General features: G+C 38.2%; 1 protein-coding gene across 1 annotated transcript in view; it reads right to left on the bottom strand.

The window, feature by feature from the left end:
* Positions 1-10,424: 10,424 nt before the first annotated feature.
* The window catches only part of LRIG3 (leucine rich repeats and immunoglobulin like domains 3), a 46,872-nt gene continuing 40,819 nt past the window's right edge, over positions 10,425-16,477 (bottom strand). The window contains exons 15-19 of the mRNA XM_060111720.1: positions 15,515-15,967; positions 14,575-14,733; positions 12,567-12,710; positions 12,201-12,476; positions 10,425-10,947 (exon numbers count right to left, since the gene is read on the bottom strand). Coding sequence (XP_059967703.1) covers positions 10,703-10,947; positions 12,201-12,476; positions 12,567-12,710; positions 14,575-14,733; positions 15,515-15,967 — 1,277 coding nt within the window. The 3' untranslated portion in view covers positions 10,425-10,702. The remainder of the gene's footprint in view (positions 10,948-12,200; positions 12,477-12,566; positions 12,711-14,574; positions 14,734-15,514; positions 15,968-16,477) is intronic.

The following is a 16,477-nucleotide window of genomic DNA, read 5'->3' as shown; positions in this document are numbered from 1 at the left end:
AGAGCACAGGGAACTTTACTCAGTGCTCTGCGGTGACCTAAATGGATGGATCCCTCACTTTTTAAAGACCACTCAAATGATAGTGAATTTTCTTTGGCCACCCCGTATAAAAATTTTAGCCCCATCCCTGATACCTCTAAACCCATTTTTTTGTTTCATTTTTCTTTTTAGCATTTGTCACTAGGTAACATACTATGTATTTAACTCATTTTGCTTATTGTCTATCCTCCACATTAAGTTCAGTGAAGGCAGCAACTTCCATTTATTTTGTTTGTCCTTGTATTCCCTGCAAGTGGAATAATGCTTGACATATAAGAAGTGCTCAATACATGTTTGTTAAATAAATGAATGAATACTAGGCAATTAATACATTTTAAGTCTCCTTTTTATTCTTTATTTTTCTTTTACTTTTCTGAAAACTCTTTCCAGGCTTCATCGCTAATTCCACTTCATTGATCTGTCCCCTATACTTTTGGCTCTTATCTACTCACCCTACAAACTTTCTTGGTCTCATAACTTCTCAGGGCTTAGACTAACTTACGTGATAATGATTCACATCTATCCATCAGGAGCATTTTTCACTCTCCTGAGCTGTATGTTCTCTTCCTAACAGCCTCCTGAAATTTTCACTTGCTTTGCTAATAAGTTCTTCAAATTGTGTAAAATAAAATTCATTCCCCTCTCTCTCCAACCTTACCATGTTCTGTGTCTTGGTTAACAGTGCTACCATCTATCTAATCACAGAAGCTACAGCTTTGGTATCTTCTTCAGTTTCTCCCTCAGAATCACTTTCAATTTCAGTTAGAGGATCTTTTTCCTGGTCAGGCAGGATGACATGATTTCTTGCTTCAATCTTCACCCAGCAAGTATAAACACCTATGTATGTATGGTGATTTTATATATATATATATATATATTATAAAATATATATATATTTGTGTGTGTGTGTGCACGCACACATATATGACACAGTGACTCTCAAAAATGACATGAAAATATCTATGGACCAACTCAAGTAACAAAAAAATAGCAACACACAGCAGTAACAGAGGCTAAAGTCATGGTTCTATTAAGCTTTAAGTCAGAAAACTAGCAGATAGAACCAGAAGTTTGACCAAGAGTCAAAAGTTTCCCAGGTGTCAAAGGGAATGAAGCCAGGCTCACTGCATGAAACTGGACATGGGGACAGGGTTTCTACCTGTGAAATGTTGTAGAAAAATCAGTGACTACTGACCAGGTCTAAGGCATTTGTCAATCTGTTCACTTGTAGTGTTTGAAGGAGACAGGCTGGACTTACCCCAAGCTGCCGGTCAGCTCTTGTGATTGAATCTGAAAAGTGCCCCAGATCATGTTTAGCTTCCAATATTAAACTTCCTTCTGGACTAGGGGTCCAGCAGTGCCCCCAAGGCAATTGTAAGATGACTACAGAGGGAAAGTGGTCCTTAAATAAGCAAAGAAGAATTATAAACCTGCAAACAGAAAAATCCCAAAGCACATAATTAAAACTAACATTAAAAGAGATAGCCAACAAGATCTACAAGTGGAAGACTGTGTCAGTCTTGAAAAAATAAAAATAATGGAACAATCTATATGGAACAATCTATACATGATTCCGAAATCATTTTGTTTTAAGATTCTCAGAGACACAAAAATGTAAGACCCAGAAAAAAAATTGTGAAACACAAACTAGCAGATATAACTCAAGAAGAAATGACTAAAAACAGAAACAACCAGCGATCATGTATAGAGTCCTTGACTTTAAAAAAGAGAACCTTCTAGAATGTCATTAAAGAATTAGAGGATTCAGATACTACTGAGCTTGTTCCTAGAAAGAACACAGAGGAGAGTAAAAGAAAAATGCGAAAGATTATTTGAGGCTTCAAAACACATCTTAAAGAAGTTTGAGAATTCAACAAAAACAAACAAAGACAGATAAGCAGTTTTCTAGAAACTAATTTTTCAGAATTGAGGACATGCATTTTCATATTAAAAGTACATCCTTAGTGTCAGATATGTTAAATAAAAATAAACCCACATCTAGCTAGACCCATGTCTGTGAAATTGAAAAGCATGAAAGATAAAGTGAAAAGTATTAAAAGCTACCAGAGAGAAAAGATGAATTAGCAGCAAAAAGAAAATTACACTTAGAACTGATTTCAACAAATGATACTGGAAGACAATGGAGTAATATTTTTGAAATGTTAAGGGACAACTACCATCAATTTAACAGTTTATACTAAGCTAAACCATAATTCAAGAGTGAGGACAATATGAAGATATCTTTAGACCCACAAAAGCCATGAAAATGTAGCTTTCAGCAGGTTAAAAGAATTCCCAAATAATACAGTCCATCATAAAAAAAGTGAACCAAACTTAATGAAATTAAATATGAAAACAAAAATGATTAAAGGGGTGGTAAAAATGTGTTGGGCAATCTATATTTCATGCAAAAAAATTCCAGAAACGTCAGTAGTGATGGTGGGGGTAGTAGGATGTGGTGGGAACTCAGTGTGTAGGAAATATGTGTTTAAGTTATTACCTGGTTTGAGAGAAGGACAGAAAAGTTTCACCTTTTGTTAGGAAAAAAGAAGGAAGAGACAGAAAAAGAGAGAGAGAGAGAAATACATGTCAAAATTTTAGTGGTAACTTCCTAAAGAATAAAAAAAAATAGAGGAAAGAAAAGTAAACAAGGAAAATTTCAGTAATGTAATAGAAGTCAGGAAGGGGAGAAATGAAGAAAGCAAAGAAAAAGGATGGGAAACAGAACAAAATAAAATGGCAGAAATAATTCCAAGTATAGTAGTGATGCGAAATGATAACAGCTTGAACTCCTCTATTAAAAACTAAAGAACACCGCAGTGACTGGAGTCTGTCATACAGAGTGAAGTAAGCCAGAAAGAGAAAAACAAATATCGTATGTTAACGCATATACGTGGAATCTAGAAAAATGGTACAGATGAGCCTATTTGCAGGGCAGGAAAAGAGACATAGACGTAGAGAACAGACATGTGGACACAGGGGTGGAAGGGGAGGGTGGGACGAATTGGGAGATCAGGATTGACATATATACACTACCATGTGTAAAACAGATAGCTAGTGGGAACCTGCTGTATTGCACAGGAAGCTCAGCTCGGTGCTCTGTGATGACCTAAATGGGTGGGGTAGGGAGTAGGTGGGAGGGAGGTCCAAGAGGGAGGGGATATAGGTATACATATAGCTGATTCACTTCATTGTACAGCAGAAACTGACACAACATTGTAAAGCAATTATACTCCAATAAAAAAAACAACAACAACAACAACCAGAAAAAACTAAAGAACACCATGTAGGGAAAAATTTCAGGTACATATTCAATAGTGTTAAGTGTATTCACATTGTTGTGAAACGGATCTCCAGAATTTTTCCATCTTGTAAATTTGAAACTCTATACCTATTGAACAACGACTCCCATTGTCCCCCTCCCCCTGCCCATGGTAACCACTATTCTACTTACTGCTTCTATGAACTTGATTACTTTAGGTACCTCAAATAAGTAAACTGTACTTTAAAAATTGCACAGAAAGATTGAAAATGACAGTACTGGAGAAGATTACACCAAGCAAATAAAAATTAACTTGGTATAGAATAAATAGATGGACGTTAGGCACTCCAATCAGGTTAAGCCCTGAGCAGCATTGCTTTTTAAGAAGTGGGTCATGGAAGAAGCTTCAGTGAAGGAGAACAAGAAAAAACTGATCGGCAAAACACCAGCAGAACTAGAAGAATGTAGAGTTTCAGAAAGGAAGGAGCATGCAACAATGTATCCAGTCAATAAGGAATATTGATGAGCTCTTTTGGTGATCTTGGCAAAAGCAAATTCAGTTAAATTCGAGCAAATTCCTAACTCCCAAGTTGAAGAGGAATTATGCTTTTGAGAAGTTTGAGGAAAAATAAGAGAGAGGATTACCTAGAGGTGAGGTTAAGGAAAGATGACTATTGCTTTATAGGACTCATATAACCATAGGTTGAGGACAAAGAGATTAAGATGGAGGGGTGGCAACTTCTCTTTTCAGTTACATCTCATTAGTCTCCCCGACATAAATCACATTCTCTAACCCAAGGCCACTCACTGGTCCCTGAATAGCCTTACACATTCACCTCTCTTGATATTGGTTACAGTTTCCAGAGTCTGGAATTCCAATCCCTTTTTTGCCACTTCTTTGGACTCAGCTCAAATATGCCCTCCTCTGGAAAATCTCTGACCCCTCTCCTAGGAGAAACAAACCCTCCTTCTACTGTATCCATTGAGTTTGTAAAAACAGTCTTTTCTTCTATAACAAGGTTAAATATGTTATTTATATATGGAATATAGTTACAATGAGTTTTTAAACATCCTATCTACTAATTTTATTATCTGTGTCATTTCTAGATATGTTTCTAGCCATGGATATTTCCTCTTTATTACAAGTCATGTTTTCCTGCTTCTTTCCATGCCTGGTAATGTTTTATTGTATATCAAATAGTGTGAATTTGACCATGTTGAGTGCTGGATATTTCTGAATTCCTATAAATATTCTTGAGCTTTGCTCTGAAAGACAGCTAAGTTACTTGAAAACAGGTTGATCCTTTCAAGGCTTGCTTTTGAAGCTTTTTTAGGTCGAACAAGAGCAGTCTTCAGCCCAGGCTTAATTTTGCCCCACTGCTGAGGCAATGTCCTTAGTACTCTCCCTGTTGCCCGTTTGAACCATGAGGTTTTCCACTCTGGTTGGCGGGCACCTCTGGGAGTGCCAAGAATTGTTCGTTCTAATCCTTTTACAGGTTCCTCTTTCCCTGGTCTTTGGTAGTTGCCTTACATGCAGGTTCTGATTGGTATTCAGCCAAAGACTTGAGGCGGACCCTCTGCAGATCTCTGGGATTCTCTATCTGTGCAGTTCTCTCTTTTGTAGTGCCCTAGTGGCCTTGGCCTTCCCAGACTCCCAGCTCTGCCCCCTTGACTCAGATAGATGGCTGGCCCCATTTTCCTCCTGTGCTACAGCCTAGTACATGGGTCTCACCTGGTATCATAGGGCTCACCTCATTTGTTTCCCTTTTCTTAGGTATCACACTGCCCTGTGAGGCCTAATGCATAATGCCTGAAAACTATTGCTTCAATTATAATTATGGTTCAATGAGGAAAATAAGGGGAGGTCTAGGGGCTAGTCGTTTTCAGATTAAAAAAAATAAATGTCAATAATAAAGTTTTTACGTTATAAATGTATAACTATAAATTTTAAATATTATGGAGAAAATTCTAACTTTTGATCACAAGGAGTTTTTGCACAGATTTAATGGCTTTTCTTTTCCTACACTGCTGTTATTATTATTAGCGTAGTTTCTTAGATATTAGCATCCATGTAACATATGTGAATTATAAGGCCACTCAAAAGAACTATGCTGCGTGGGTGACAGCACTTTTTATTTTTATTGTTTTTTTGAGTAGTGATCAGCTGCGTCATAAGAAAGGCAAATCACATCCACTAATTATTGATCATATTAATATCTTTTATTATGACACACCTAGTCACCTGTTTACCTTTAGTAGACCTTTAATAGACTGAATGTGAGTTGATTTTCCTGATGAGTGATAGACCAAAACATCTGGTGATTTTTAAAAAAAAAATCCACTGATCTTTTAACTTACTTTATTTCTTCCTAGAAAATGTCCTATTGACATACAAGTTAACTGTTCTTAGTATTTCTTATACAATGACATCACAGCTGGCTCTGTAATTAACAGTTTCCCTGTGGTTTTTCTCACGATGGTTCATAGAAAGTCCTAAGGGAAGAAGTTGTTGTGCTTGGGGTAAAAGGAAAGGCTTGGTTTTGAAAAAGGAGCTGGATTCTGCCAGATAAAAGAAAAAACATTTCAGGGTAGTAATTCTGTCATCTGTCTAGGAGCTTTTGGGGGGAAGAATATTTGTTTTAATGGTATTACAGCTCAAGCAGTTAAGACAGCACCTAGTGTAGTAGTCACTCAAAAAATGTTGAACCAAAGATAAAATATGCACAGGGACAACTGACAGTGTTGTTACCAAATTCCAACTCTGAGCTGTATATATGTCAAAATAAAGCCACAGAGGGGCATAGGGGCTGGTCACAGGTATTGTGTGTACAAATGTTGGGAGTTGGGTGGGGAGGGGACATGGCTTGAAGGGTGGGCTGGGATCAGTGTGTAAAAGGTCTTGTACACTGTAACTAGGATTGAAAGTTTAGCCATCGGAGGTTTTAAACAGAAAAGTGACCCATTTAGATCTATTTTAGAAACATAATTCTGGTAACAGTGAAACAGAGGGAGAGAGACAAGGGACAAGAAGATACCACAGCAAGAGACAGATAAGGGTCTGAAGTTGGCTATGGCAATGGGATAAGGCGGAAGATATAAACAGCTCTGAGAAAATTCAGGGGCAAAACAACAGGAATGGTGATGACTGATGATTAAACAAAAAAGGGAGTGCCAGATCTGGAATCGTTTGGGGACGCAGGTGGAAAAACCAGGTAATCAGCTTGTTCTAGGACATGCTGAGTGAGCGCATGTAACACATCGAGGTAGTTCAGTTAGAATTAGACAAAATTGGTGCCAGTGACAGGCTCCCTACTAACCCATAGCATTTAACACATTGTATGATAAGAATTTATTTATGAACCTGTTTCCTGTCCCACTGGTAATTGGGACAAGGATCATTTTAATCATTTCACATCACCTATGCAAAATAAATACATAAAAAAATTTGACAACTGATGGTGTGTTGTTACCAAATTCCAACTCTGAGCTGTAGATAGGTCAAAATAAAGCCATATGCGGGGGGCTGGGGGGGAGAAATTAGGCATTTAGGATTAACATATACACAACTATTATATATAAAATAGATAACAAGGACCTACTGTATAGCACAGGGAACTATACTCAATATTTTGCAATAACCTATATGGGAAAAGAATCTGAAAAAGAATATATATATATGTGTACATAAATACATATATGTATAACCGAATCACTTTGCTGTACACCTGAAACTAACACAACATTGTAAATCAAGTATACTTCAATTAAAAAAATTTTTTTAAAGAGATAGCTCTAGATGATACATTAAAAAGTGTGGATGTATATCTGTTATATGTAGTTTTACTCTGTACTATTATTTTTCTCCCACTCTGTAATCAGTGGGGGAAAAGAGCCATATGCAGAGATATCACAATACCACCAAAACAATGACAGTACTCTCAATGTATTGTCAAACAATGAAGGCACTAGGTGTTATATTCAAACATGATTTAAGAAAAAAGTTAAACTTGTTCTTTAAAGGCCAAATCAACCATGAAACCCAATAAAGACAGAAGAAAAAAATAGTTGTAGAAGAAATCCAAGAATGAAATTGTAACAGTCGTGAATTGCTTTGCCTTATGCTTTAAAATGTATTCTTAAAAATTCTTTAATTAAAAAAATAATTCTAATAAAAAGCTACAGGTGAATAGTAGATATAATTTCTGTGTTCATAGGTATCAATCATTGTATGGGAGGATATGGAATTCAGGATATAGAATTCAGATCCTTGATACTAAACAGAATACAAATGGGAAAAGAACTTGAAATTTTTGCAATGGTAAGAATGTATTCGATAAACTGTATATCTTTCAATCTATAATAGACTTTTATGTATGTTTTATTTTGATTGTATGCCTCAGGTAAAATCGAACATCTTTATTAAAAGACACCCTACCAGTATCAGATTTCTCAAAACAAAACAAAACCCAAAAACCAAATGGCCCCAAATATTGGGATAATTCAGTATAAATATTGTGGGCAAATCCTCTTCTCTTTTAAAAGAAAATACCTACTAAAGTACCTCTGAGCCATTTTAGGTCAAATCTGCAACCTCTCGAGACTGTTCAGTACTCTCTATACGTTAGTTTAAGAAATGCCCCACAGAAATGATAAGTTCCAGTAATGGGATATTTCTGGAATACTGAAGCTATTCAATTCATGAAGAAACCGTACCCCTCTGTGAAGACTTTAATAGCTTCTTTGGCAGGACATTGTGTTTTTCAATGTGTTAAAAGAATGCTGTCTTAAAAAATAGTGAGTTCTAAATTATCCCATTACACAATTCCAATCACTGCAGATTCCAAGAGCAGGAGAGACAGAGAAGGCATTTTGCAATGACAGTTGGTTCTCATTCTCTTTGAAAAATACCAGGGTAGCACATCTATTGTAATATTGGTTATAAAGTACTCCCTATCACATTAAATCAAGAGGACTAAAACTCCTCAAGTGTGTACAAATACCAAATCATCCCTTCTTTTTTCTATCAAGTTTTTAAAATGGTAACTACCATTGGCTTTATTCTGAGAAATAACTTTCGGTTTCTTTCTTTTTTTGGTTTTCTTTCTTTCTTGGTTATTTTCTAACTGAAAATAAATGGTGATGTTTCACAGAAATTTAATTTTCATAAAATGTTGCCTACCACAATTAAGGAATATTTATTCCCCAATATCTTAAAAAAACAGATAAGATTAAACTATCCCATCATTTAGTGTCAATAGTGGAACTGAGAGAAAATATACAAAAGTTGTGTGAACATCTATTAAGATACATTGTAAAAGAATAGTCTTGTACCAGAAAGCACAGAAAGATCAAACTGAAAATTGTAAGCATTCCTTCTCATAAATAAGCCAAGTGATTTGATATTTATCTACATTTTTAATTAAGTCTATGTTATTTTAGGATATCTTAACCTACTAGATTCACTTTGTTAATTCAATATGGAGTCTCAAAATTATAGATATTCTTTTCCTGCAAATGTCAAAGGGAAATTAAGCTCCCGCTGTTTCTCCAGACAGCTAAGATTATATGTCATCCATAAGTTTCAGCACACAAGAAGAGTAAAACAAAAATCATGTTAATGTAGAGTGAATCTAACTTTTGAATTTCAGGTGTTAATGATTTAAACCTTTGTGCTTAAGTCCGGAAAAATTAAATCCTTTAAAAGAAGTTCCTAATCCTTGCATAGACCCCTTATCAATGCCTGGATCACATCTGGCAATAATGAAGACAAATTAACACGATTTGGAAGATCTAGCAATATGATAAAGCCAAACCATACAAAATCACTTCTCTGCTCTTAGTCACTGGTGGTCCCAGGAAGGATCAACTTCCTGTCTTGGACTCTGGTGTCTAAATTAAAGGAGGAAAATCTTACTGCAATCTGGGTTCCAGGCTTCTGGCTCACAAACAACAAAGCTCTAAACTCACTAAATAGGAAAACTTTACCTCCAACATACCCTCTGAGAAGAATCTGCTTTTCTAATACATGCTTTTAATTTAGTTCAAAGAACTGACAATGACATAAATTCACACCTTCAACAGGTTAGTAAATTTTAAAGTTTAATGTACTATATTAACTCCTTCAGTGCTAATAAAGGAAAAAAAAGTTTCATTGAATTATTAAACTTAATATTTGTTTCATTCAATTACTTCAAACTATGTCACTTAATTTTGGAAATGACTATATTCTTTTTTGTATGTGTATATAGGCCAGTCATGTAATGATATTTTCACCTAAATACTGCTTAAAACAAGTATTTAAAATAATTGTATACATTTAAGTAACAGATTTGATACTCAGTTTTTAACAAGTAGAGTTGTGGTGACCAAATTAGGAAAATATTTTAATTCTTCAAGAATATTGCAGAATAGCTTAAGAGTACCTTTTCTGTAAGAACTGTTCATTTAGCAGAAAACCAAGCACAGCAAAGAATTCCACCAGCATCCCATTATAACCTGGAACAGAAGATGAACACCACATCTGCTCTAGACATTTTAACTATAGAAATGCGAAATAAACCATTCTTGTTATAATTAAAGTGATGGTGGATGTGAAACTATTTGGAAAAGCACAAAGCATTAGACGACATAAAGCATTATTATAATTAAGGAAACGTGGCGTGAGCAGTGATTTCAGCAATGGTGGTTGTACTACCGTACACCGGACTACAACAACACATCTTTTCATTTGTAGAGTTAGAAATAAATTAATGTACCTCAGATCTCTGTAGCTCCCTCTCATTTACAATGTGCTTTCACATACACTAATCTGGTTTGAGTCTATATTACAACCACCCTGGGAGGTACGAAGAACGATCATTTGCTCATATTTTAACGTGCTGAATGTAATTTTCACCAATGTGAGACATGATAATATGAAATCATTAAGCCTAAAGTGTGTTGAAAACAATAAAGATTGTTATTGTATAGATGGGGCTTGGGATCAAAATGACACATTTATTAAATGTAATGTGCAAAATAAAATGAAGTGACCTCTATTCAAAAAACGTACAAGACAGTTATTGTTTAAAATGCTTTAGTACTCATTTTCAATAAAAAGGAATCTGGCATTATAAAAATACATAAAATAGTCATGGATTTATACCATTAATTTACATAAGATATTTTCTGTATAAAGCAAAGTTATAAAATAGTAAAATAGTTTTAAAAGGTATTCTTATATGAAAGTTACTCCCAGTATAAAATTTTTATAACTTTTTGTAATTTTGGTCCGTCGGTATAAATAAGACATTTTATCCTCTTAAAATTCATAGCTCCACTTAAAAACATAGGATTCTCTCTCTTTTAAATAAAAGTCCACTTGAGGTAGTATGTTAGAACTCTTCCTTGGTCTCATTCAGTCTATGTGTCCAAGTCATAGGACTGAAAATTGGAAGTCCTGTGGTTTTCTAAGGTCTGTTTATAGGTACATGTGTGATTTTCTTGCTGAAAATCTGTCCTTTCTTTCCCATCTTCCTCTGACTCACAGTCCAAGTTCGGGGAAGAACAAGCTTTCAAGTGAAAGGTTCTTGGCTGACAATCTGACGACTGTCCAGAGCTTGAAAAGGCATCCAAGTGAGGTCTTCTCAGAGGCTTTCCAAATGTTCCTGAAAGAAAGAATCCCCTTGAGCACATGGGGCCTTTTGGAGCAATCAACAAAATGCATTTCAAATGAAGGAGCATCTGCTCCCATGAATGTGAACACCCCATGGACGTTCTACAAGTCCACATTATGGGACTCAGGTGTATGGTTGTATATCTATGCTATGGAGAAAGACCTTACAGAATGGACCCGAGGGCACGTGTGCCCCTCTTACACACACATCCACTGAATACAAGCAGCCCTTCTTTACCACATCTCAGGACTTATAGTAACATTCATCATTGAGCAATGAAGTTCCCCAACAGAAGTTCTCCTGAGTCCTAGCTGCATTAATTGAGAGCCCCCAATTCTCCACAAAGCGCATTTGGATAGTAACGTACAACTGTTCCTGAGTATAGTACATTTCTCTCAAAACAACCCGTATGTCTTGCCCTTTCTTTCTTAGTAGCAAATTATTATTCCATTGACTCAAATTATTGCCTCAGTCATGTAAAAGATATTATTTTCATTTTTTCAAAAAGGAATATGAATAATTATACCACGACAGAACATGAAATTTCTTAAAGCTCGGTAAAATATTTAAAAATTCTATTAAAAAAAAAGTTGTGGTTCATTTTTCCATATTTCCATGCAGTGAAAAGATGATCTCAGTTCTTCCATCTCATCGTCCTCATGCACTAGACTAAAAAATCCACAAATGAACCTCAGCGCCAGCCAGTGTCCACCAGCACTACCGACGGCTTTAGGGCTCTGACAGCCTCCTTTGCAGGAGGTAGTCCAGCTTGGCTGACGAGCAGCTGCTGCCAGGTAGGACGCCGTCTGCCCTTTGACTGTGAGTTCAGTTATAAACCACCAGACATCCCAAACCACAGTCATGCTGTGCACACAACTCCACCCCAAAGGCTGTTGTAGCCCAAAACCACTTTTTCCACATGACTGACAAACTGTACTCCTCAGTCACTTCCAAAACTCTTGTCTTCTAGATGATGCCACACACAGAGCTGCCCAGAAAGTTCCTAAGGCTTAGCGCTGGAGTAAATACATAATCAAGTAAAATCCCCACATCTGCTTTTGCTTTTAGAAACAAAGATACAAATACAATGTCACGGCAGCATCATTAAAAAGAAAAACAAACAAAAAAAACAACACCAAAAACTATATTTCACCAGTCTGGCATTCAAAGCTCTCATGGCTCTCCCGCATGCAACTTGGAATGTGGGTCCTGAGTCAAGGTGTCTAATAATTTAATAAACTTACCCATGAAAGATTTACTCAAAGTAACTGATGCTGGCTCTGGACTTGGACTAAAATCTGCCAAAGACTTGTTCAGACATAAGTTGCTCATTCCAGGTCCTTCGTGTTGAGAGTAAGAAGAGCTGAGTAACTTCCTCACATGGGAAGGCCATCCTGTATCACTGACACTCTGCTCGCAGGATTCTTCTGAAGGATGAGGACACGGGTAGCCCTCCTTCTTCTTTATGTAACTGGGCTCAAAGTGTTCCATTAAGGCTGTTCTTGGGTCAGGACCACAACCTTTTAAATTTGGGGACAATATCAGGAGACAGAGTTAACGCTTCTGGAGGTCTCTCCAGGAAACGGAACTCAGATAAGAAAAACACATACCTGTATGATAGGCTTCAAAAGGATCTGAGCCATACATGCTCCCCTTCAAATACACAGGGCCTGAGGGTCCCAGAAAGGGACAAAGGAATGGGTCTGTGGCAGCTTCCACATCGGCTTCACTGCTGTTGTCAATGTGGCATGTCCCTTTAAAAACCACATCTTAGTCACTGAATCAATTTTGTTCAAGTACCATTCAACAGTCTCTCTCCACTTCTGACAGTTTCCATATTTATAGATGAAAAGTTTAGATAGACTATTATACAAAGGAAACACTGCAGAAATTTATGGTAGAGTTTTTTCAAAATTTATTGATGCTTACGGATTAGTAACTGAGTAAATGTGTGATATCTTACTAAAGGAGGACTTGATTAACCATTGAACTGGAGCTAACTTCATTGCTGGCCCCACCTAGTTTCCAAGAGACACTGATCTGTGTATGGACACTGCAGCTGAAGCAGCCATGGTCTGAACCACATGATGCCGCCAGCACTGCCTGCTTCCTCCAGAAAGTCACTGATGACCAGGATAAGGCATTGGCATTTAACCAATGACTGCTTAATGGCCAGTCAAAGATGAGCCCGGCCAAACAAACAAACAAAAAAACGTATCCATGAGTATCTGAGCTAAATGACCCAGAAATGATATGCTGGTTAGTAGCAGACACAGCAGCTGAAGGACAAGAGACATCATGAGGGTGAGAGATGCCATGATGGACCATGTGCCTGGGCAGTCAGAGGGTGGGTGGTGGTCTCAGCGAGAAGCAAGTGTGCAGAATGTGACTCAGTAATGCTAGTGGCCTCTAGGGCTGCTCTGAGGGGGAACCAATCTCCAGCCCCAGCATCCAGGCGACATGGCACTACTGTGCTCCAGTTGTCCCTTTAGACTTTTGTAAGCATCTTTTCAGTAAACCCTGCTCCAGCTGAATGAGCTTGGGCCTCTGATCTTTGCAGCCAAATGAGTCTAACAGGGACTACACCTTTTTTTTTTTTTTTTTTTTTTTTTGCGGTGCGTGGGCCTCTCACTGCTGTGGCCTCTCCCGTTGCGGAGCACAGGCTCCGGACACACAGGCTCAGCGGCCATGGCTCACGGGCCTAGCGGCTCGGTGGCATGTGGGATCTTCCCAAACCGGGGCACGAACCCGTGTCCCCTGCATCGGCAGGCGGACTCTCAACCACTGCGCCACCAGGGAAGCCCAGGACTACAGCTTTTTTGCTCAGATCTTCTACCTCCATACCCTCTATCACTGCCTTGCCAAGCACTTTGTAATTATTTGTGGAATTTTTTGTCTCACCACTGACTAAACTGTGAAACTGAAAACAAATATTCTTCCCTCCCAACTACGGAGTCCATCACAGAGCAGACATTCAATCAACACTTGTGGGAAAAGATGGTAAGATGTTTGAGAATAGTGTCACTAGCTGCTAGTTACTGAGCCCTTAATATGTGTCATTTTCCGTTATCATTGTATTTAATGCTCACAACAACTTAATATTGTTAAGTTGGGAAGGAATATAGCTGCCCAAGGTTACACAGGGAGCGTCAGAAGTGGGTTTTGAACCAAGCTGATGCCCTTGTATTACGCTGCCTCCTTATTATTCTTTAAACAATACAGTTCTTAAAGTGAGAGTCAGTATTAGATGTCTCTAACAGAATGCTTTTAAATCCTTTGACTTTTTTTTTTAAGACCACACATGAAACTAGTTAATGTCATTTAAGTAAGAAGAACACTCAGGGCCAAAGAACATTTACAACGTAAAGGAAGTATTACATTGCCTGGAGGAATTAAATTTTATTTAACCTACTTGTCTTCTGTTGTTGCTAGAAACAAAGATTTTTCTAGTATTTAAGAGAAGGGCATAACTATTTAATTTCAGCTTTGCTAGTGATTTTGGGCCAGGGCCCTCCATATATGGGGGTATCAATTTCTTGTGAAAATTAATATTATATTTGAACTTTCCATTGGGTTATTTCAAAACAACTACAGCCCACGTTCATTTTAAGCACGTACCATTACTGCCGTGTTGTGGTAAGAAAAATCCACCTCCTGAAGAAGTAACGAACTGGTGGTGGCTTCCACTTTCTGAGGAGACGTACCCATCCTGTCTGTCAGCTAATGTTCCCTGAGATGACAAATAACTCGGGGTGTCAGCCGGCAAGTTGGTCTCATCTGGAATCAAACAACAGCATTCCATTAACCAAGAATGATCGTAAACACCACACGGGCTTCCCTGATGAACGGTACATTCCGTTTGGTTTTCGGTTCAAATCAAATCAATCGACTCTTGCAAAACCATCTTGATGTAAGGCAAACCAGGGCTCTGCTGCTCTGGAGCGCCTGAGCTGACTTTCTACTTTATGGCCTGTGGGATATTCCTCCCAAATTTCATAAACAACAAATGCTGACAAAAGTAAAGGTAATTTTCATGAGAGCGTATCTAAGGTTTTGAATTAAGCTTGATTTCTGCCATATTCCCAACTTAATATTATTCACTGATGTAGGAGTTTTGCACATATAAGTCAAAGCCCCTCTCCTACCAATAACTAGAATCTTCCCTAGATGCCTGTACACACACATGCACAAATGCTCACACATGACAAAACGAAAAACGACGGCAGGGTGTAAGCCTCATGACTGAAGGGCTGTTCCTGGTCCTCCATCACCAGCTTGTGACAGGGTCAGACTGGTTTACGCTGTGATTTGGATCGTCTCTCATAGCCAACAGGATACTCTGATGAGGTTTTGACAGAAAGCACTCATCTTTAACCATCAGCTTTACTCTGGGCCAGGGTGTTATTTTTAGCTAACCGTAGTTCTGCAGCTTGAAACAAATGAGTCACCCTTGTGACACGGCCTGAGACTGTGAGACACACACTCAGAAGGAAATCACGGCGGGGCCATAAGCACACACACGACTCCTGCACCCTGTGCCAGGCTTCTGTTGACACACCTGTGTTGGTGATGCTGCAATCTTCATTCCTCCGCCGTGTGTGGTATATGATGACCACCCACACAAGCGACGTGCCCACCACACAGCAAACCACCGCAATGATCACGATGCCCACGGTGGCCCATCCATCATCGTCCAGTGATGAGGCAGTCATCTGAGGGGAGTCGCAGGTGGGGGTGGGGATCACACTGAGGCGCACGTGGCCCCTCTCGGTGCCCAGGGTATTAGACATTTCACATGTGTACTTCCCGGCGTCCCTGACATCAGAGTCCACAATGATTAGCAGCTGGTTGCCTGCTGCAAAAAAGTGCCTTTCAGTGACCACCAAAGGGCTGTCATCCTTGGTCCAGTTCAATCTGGGAGGAGGGCTCCCTCCCGCGATGCACTGCAGGACGGCCGTTTCCCCCTTGGTTACAGTTCGATCTAACAGGGGCCGCAAAAATGATGGCGTCTCTGAAATGACAAGTTATGTTTTAATCTCTGACATGAAATTAGGGTTCACACAGCATGAGACCTCGTGCTTAAATTTATTCAGATGGGAGCTGAAAACTGTATTCTCCCACAACCTCATGCCCATGCTTCTTTAAGACCCTAAACATGTATACAGCATCTGGGATTTCATTTCATCATTTGGCTGTCATTTACTTATAACATCAGTTAAGAATAATATTTACTATTCCTTTCTCTCAGTCTGTCTCACTCTTGGCAAGGCTGGGGAATGGTGGAAATGGGGCAAAGCAAAACATTTTAGACATTTTTTAGAATTAGGAAATGTATAAAAATAATTTCAAGCACAACTGTGTGTTGATGGATGAAAAAAATCAGAATGTTTACATTTTTAAAGGGAAACTTCCTAGTGCTAGATGTCCCAGCCTATGTTAAAATTCTGAAAGTAATTTACTTTTATTATTTGGTGTTCATAGGTTACTCTGATTTACTCTTTCAAAGATACACAAATGATTA

Source organism: Mesoplodon densirostris, chromosome 11 (genome assembly GCF_025265405.1).
Source record: "Mesoplodon densirostris isolate mMesDen1 chromosome 11, mMesDen1 primary haplotype, whole genome shotgun sequence".
In the NCBI taxonomy this organism is placed as follows: Eukaryota; Metazoa; Chordata; class Mammalia; order Artiodactyla; family Ziphiidae; genus Mesoplodon; species Mesoplodon densirostris.
The sequence above is the reverse complement of the archived record's forward strand: the minus strand, read 5'-3'. Positions and strand labels throughout refer to the sequence as shown.